Source organism: Capsicum annuum, unplaced genomic scaffold (assembly GCF_002878395.1).
Source record: "Capsicum annuum cultivar UCD-10X-F1 unplaced genomic scaffold, UCD10Xv1.1 ctg82274, whole genome shotgun sequence".
Lineage (NCBI taxonomy): Eukaryota > Viridiplantae > Streptophyta > Magnoliopsida > Solanales > Solanaceae > Capsicum > Capsicum annuum.
The window spans coordinates 93,621-99,620 of NW_025893054.1; the positions used below are offsets into that span (position 1 = coordinate 93,621).

General features: G+C 36.3%; 1 protein-coding gene across 2 annotated transcripts in view; it reads left to right on the forward strand.

The window, feature by feature from the left end:
- Positions 1 to 4,412, forward strand: part of LOC107863530 (U-box domain-containing protein 35) — a 30,387-nt gene extending 25,975 nt beyond the window's left edge. For both annotated transcript variants that reach the window (XM_047405884.1, XM_016709479.2), the window contains exons 6-10: positions 1,298 to 1,623; positions 1,828 to 1,929; positions 2,017 to 2,445; positions 2,611 to 3,360; positions 3,515 to 4,412. In XM_047405884.1, the coding sequence (XP_047261840.1) occupies positions 1,298 to 1,623; positions 1,828 to 1,929; positions 2,017 to 2,445; positions 2,611 to 3,360; positions 3,515 to 3,691 (1,784 nt within the window). In that variant the 3' untranslated portion in view covers positions 3,692 to 4,412. The remainder of the gene's footprint in view (positions 1 to 1,297; positions 1,624 to 1,827; positions 1,930 to 2,016; positions 2,446 to 2,610; positions 3,361 to 3,514) is intronic.
- Positions 4,413 to 6,000: the final 1,588 nt, after the last annotated feature.

Genomic DNA, 6,000 nt, shown 5'->3' on the forward strand with positions numbered 1-6,000 from the left:
AAAAGCGACGTTGTCCGTCGCTTTTTTAAAAATTGGAGAAAATTAAAATAACTACAAATTGCGACGGATGGCGTCGCTTTTCTAGAATTAATATTTCAGAAAATAAAAATTATAGTGACGCTGTCAGTCGCTTTTAATAAAAATAATTTTTTTTTTTTAAAATTGATGAAGTAAGTCGCTTTTGAAAAAAATAACTATTATTATTTTTAAATAAATTACGACGCTATCCGTCGCATTTATTAAAAAAAATTATAAAATATTTTTTAATTAGTTGGCGCAGTAATCCGCGAAAAAAGGCGACAGATATTACGACGTTGGCCGTCAATTTTAATAAAAAATAACTAAAAATTAAATTTAAACTAAAAAAGGGACGGCCAACGTCGCTTTTCTCGTTGGTTTTTAAAGCGACACAGTTCGTACCTTTTTTTTGCGTCGCTTTTTGGGCATTTTTTAGTAGTGAGTACAATTTGCGGAAGCAGAAATTGAGAAGGAACAACTTTTTTAAATTGCAGTAACTAAACCAAAGGAGGAGTGTTGAAAATTGATTTAGTTACTGCAGTAAATTTTAGTTAATAAGTTGTTTAGAATTAAGATGAGTTTGAATTTTAAATTTTAAATTAGGTTGTTTTAGTTGTTGAGATATTTTAGATTGTTTTGAAATTCAAATTATGCTGATTTTTGTTTTATGTTGGCTGTTTAAAGGCCCTCAATGCTCAATAAACTCATTGAAAGCTATTGAAAGATTTCAATCCACCCTTTTTCGCTACCCCATTTCTTTTTTTAAAAAACCAACAGTATTTCTATTCATTAAAAAGGAATATTGGTGATGGTTCACTATCTATAATTAACCATCCCGACTAATAAGAATCATAACTTCATTCTTAGGATCTTCATCTAATTCACTCTCCTACAAAATTTATTCTTCATTCACCCTGTTTCCGTCAAAACATTTAAAAGCTTTATAAATCTTGGATCTTCTATTTGAGCACACTATGGAGATTCTTTAGTAGTTCCTGGTGTCTTATGAGTAGAACTTTGCATTGCTATTTGAACCAAGGTAGCATGGAAGTATACTTTGAAACAAAGTCGTACATATAGCGACTGGTTTTTCAGATTCGAATCTTTCTTTTGTTATGCATTGTCTATTGATTTAATCTTTTTGTTAGTGTTTTCATATTTAGCTATTTTCTAATGATAAATCCCATTTTCTTGAGAGAACACAATTACTGGGACATTTTTCTATACGTAAGTGCATCATTTCTTGGACTGAACAATTTATCTGTATTCTGCTTTTCAGAAAGGTCGGAACCAGACTCAAGTACTTCATACAGTCACTTCCATTCTCCTTCACTGCCAATGCAAAGATTTCGAGCTCTTTCACTTATTAATCAGAACTTTCCACATAGAAGAGCAAGTTCAAATGTACCAGTCCACCATAAAAAGTATTCTCTTGATTTTGATGACGGTGAGGATGATGCCAGTTCTTGTCCCCAAGGAACATTTCTTACTGATGGAGATGACCTTGCTTCTAGTTTTAGGAGCTTGGTAACAAACAACTATACAACGGCAGATGATCAAGCTTCAATTTCAGGGGCTCCAACAAATTCATCATCGAGATTTGAGGTATATTCTGCCTCAGTTTGTTATGTTCATTACTCATCAAATGTGCATAGCTCAAAGTTCTGATAAAAAACAACTGATGATGACTTGTGATTTCATTTCACTTACATCAGGAAGGCTTCCTGTTTTTTTTCTTAATTCTGGACCTGTCAAAGACAATCTAGTGCACATCCTAGATTTTTAACACTGTTCAATCTTCTAATGCAGGCGGACATCAATTTTGAGCTGGAGAAGCTAAGAACTGAATTAAGAAATACTCGAGGAATGTATGCAGTTGCACAAACTGAAGTAATCGAAGCTTCTAGAAAGGTATGCTTCGGCAACAATGACTTTTATTATTCATCCTTTTATGTCTGATTCATATTGTATATTGGTTATAAACCTGCACGCAAACAGATAAATGAGCTGCAAAAGCGCCGGTTGGAGGAAGACATTAAACTTAGGGAAATTTGTCTAAAGGAGGAGGAAGTAAAAGAGTTAGCCCGAAAAGAGAATGAGAAGTACGAAGCTGCAAAAAAAGAAGCTGATTATGTGAAGGACTGTGCTGAAAGAGAGGCTGCACAAAGAAAAGAAGCAGAACTACTAGCCTTGCGTGAGGCAAAAGAAAAAGAGAAGCTTGAGCATGCCTTGATGGGTCAGGCACATCAGTACCAAGAATTCAGTTGGGAAGAAATTGTATCTTCCACCTCTTCTTTCTCTGAAAATCTTAAAATTGGTACGGGGGCATACGGAACTGTTTATAAGTGCAGCTTGCATCATACTACAGTCGCTGTCAAAGTTCTTCACTCTGAGGGATCTCACCTAACGAAGCAGTATCAACGAGAGGTATGACAAGTTAATGAATGAAAGAATGACCAAATTGAGTTAGCTTGAGTTTCAAAAGAAACTGTGACACTTGTCTGGTCATAAAGACCATTGTACCAAGGTTACCTACCAATATTAGTACCCTCTATTCTAGAATTCTCAGGATCTGCTCTTTTGTTGTTTCAGCTGGAAATATTGAGCAAAATAAGTCATCCACACTTGCTAATCCTTCTTGGTGTGTGCCCCGATCGTGGTTGCTTAGTGTATGAGTTCATGGAGAATGGTAGCTTGGAGGAGAGGCTTCTTAGGAAACATGACACACCTCCAATTCCATGGTTTGATAGATATCGAATTGCATGGGAAGTGGCCTCTGCCCTTGCCTTTCTTCACAGCTCCAAACCAGATCCAATTATTCATCGTGATCTAAAGCCTGCAAACATATTGCTTGATCGTAATTTTGTCAGTAAAATTGGTGATGTTGGCCTCTCAACCATGATAAATTCAGATGCTATGTTATCCACCATTTACAAAGATACAGGTCCTGTGGGAACACTGTGCTACATAGATCCTGAGTACCAAAGGACCGGATTAATCTCTCCAACATCGGACATTTATGCATTTGGGATGGTTCTCTTGCAGTTGCTAACAGCAAAAGCAGCAATGGGACTTCCCCACATTGTTGAAACAGCAACGGATAATGATAATCTGACTAAGGTACTAGATCCAGAGGCTGGTAAATGGCCATTAGAAGAGACCAAAGAACTAGCTATTCTAGCCCTTAAATGCACAGAGCTTTGTCGAAGAGACAGGCCCGATTTGAAAGATGAAATTCTCCCTGCGTTGGAGAAATTGAAAGAAGTTGCTGATAAGGCTCGAGATTCTGCCTCGCCTGCCCAGCCTCCTCCTCCTAACTACTATTTGTGTCCTTTACTCAAGGTGTGCCATTCTTTGCTTTAAATAACTCTTACAATGTGATAATGATGCATGTTTGATGTGGGCACAAAATAGTACCAAAGAATCAATTGTTACGTACTACAGACTAAGTTTCTCATCTACATTTCTAAGGCACGGTTGGTTCTTTTTGTCGCAGAGCATAATGGAGGAACCTTGTGTAGCAGCTGATGGGTATACTTACGACAGGAAGGCAATAGAAACATGGATAAAAGAGAACAATGTATCACCAATGACGAACCTTCCATTAGCTCATAAGAACCTTCTACCAAATTACGCACTGCTTTCTGCGATTCTGGACTGGAAATCAAGGTAGGCTGGAAACATTTTAGATTGATAGGGTAGTTATTTTTGACTTATAATCTAGTTGAACATAGCATAACAAATTTATGTACCGTCACACAGTGAACCAGCCGATAGATTTGGATGTTTCTCTACCAGTGTAAAATTTGGAAATGTGAGATTGAGCAACCAGTTGTATGACATATAATCATGTAGGTAGTATAAATGTGTTAGGCAGTTAGAGAAGAGTTGTGCAAGGGAGAGGAAGAGAGTTGCATATGAAACTATGTGATGACATGCATCCTGTTGTCATCGCCGGAGTTGTAATGGTCATGTTAAGACCTTTAATATTAAGCAGTGCGTTCTTTGCAATCTTCGAAGGAAGTGCGGGTTTGAGCCCTATCAGTCCCGAAGGATTCAATAAATATATCAATTCATCTCTCCATTTTTTGTGAAAAGGCGGACATGGAGCATGACTTCATTCTCAACAGGTGATCTGCTTTAGCTTCAAAAGAGGCTCCCGCTTACTTCAAGCTCATTTTAACATAGGCTGATCTAACTTGAGTTATTAGCGTTGAACTCATTGTACTTAATTGTGTAAAATTTTGGTAGGTTTTCACATGTATATCTATGCTTCCTGTTGAAAATACATGTGCTTGTGGCCAAAGAGCTGCATCGGTCATTGCGTGTGAACCCTCCTATCATTGTTTTTCCTTAACGATTGGAAATATGAAAGAACATTTCAATTTAGTAAATTATCATATTTTGCACACTATTCAAGTTTTTAGGTTTCTCATATATTGCATGCCAAGTGGGGCTCAAAAGGTAGATTTACGAATGGAATAAGTCCACATTTGTTAGATCTGGTTCACAACATATGAAGGTCCAAGCCCATGCTACATATTCAATAACATGACTTATTACAATATACGAATGTTGAAGCTCATGCTACATATTCAATATCATGACATATTATAATATATGGAGATCTAAGCTCATCAAGATCGGCTTGACAAGATTAGGAGTCTAAAGCCAAATTTCATAAACAGGCCCTCAAAAAGTTTGTATGTGAAATTTTCTATCTTGTTTAGATTAGAAAAAGTCATATTTTCTAGTTAACATATTTTAGTTGAATGAATTCTAATAGTAACTGAAACAATAATGTACACTTATGAACTAAGAATATCAACAACGCCAACATTTTAATGAAAATCTTACGATATAATCTTTTAAGATTAATTTTTGGTGTCTGATTAGGCCATTTATTAATTATAAGCAAAAAATAGGGAAAAAAACAGTCTAACCCAAGGCACAATAGCAAAAAATAGAAAAAATCTGAAAAATTGACAAAAGCATAACCCGCTTTCCATAGTTGACCTATCTATAGAAGTGTCTGCCTTTCCCCATTTTGAGCTCACTATCTTATCATCTATGTTGCCTCCTAGCTATCGTTGGAACCAAACTCTTCGCCTCTTTCTTCTGTGGATTGGGTGTTCTCCGATTCCTGATGCTTTGTTCCTGCTTATCTTCACACACAAAATGTATCACTTGACCAAGGTAAAGATTCCTCCATTTTATGTTCTATCTTTGTTTTCATTTTCTGTACTGACTTGATGCTGATCTTCAGGAGAATGGGTTGTTTTTATTGGATGAAGTCGAAGGAGGTAGCCATCTGGTGTTCACAATTGTCACGACCCGAGACTACCCCTAGCCGTAACATGGTGCTTAGAGTCATAAGTGATCCCAAGTTAACACATGATCTGGTACCTGTTGTGAACACTGAAGATAATAAAAAAATAACATAATATGTGGAAGCTTAACTGGGGAAAACTAATAAGATATAATACGGAAATAGTACTCAATGTATTTTGTACATCTGATAAAACTGAAATTAAGTCTGACTATTTGAAAGCCTCTAACATAAGGAGTTGATGGGACAAATCCCCAACTAACTCCAACTGACTGTAATGAAAAGTATTAAAAGAACTGCCTAAGTACGATTGGGAAACTGAACGTCCGAATCTATGTTATAAGACAACATAACGCAAAAGAGAGTATGCGATCAGTACTTTGAATGTACTGATATGAGAGATAATGACTAGCTGATATATATACATATATAATGATACTGAACATGAATGCATGAACGTGTAAATCGAATGCAAGATCAAGTAAAGCATGTGCTAAAATAATCTGTAAAATTGATTAACGGAATAACTGATAGACTGGACAATTGGTCATGCAAACCTGAAATGGTACAATCTAAATACTCTGAACTGAGACTGTGGAAGCTAACTACAACTGACACACCCCAATCTAAGAAAAACCGAGGTCCAACTAGTA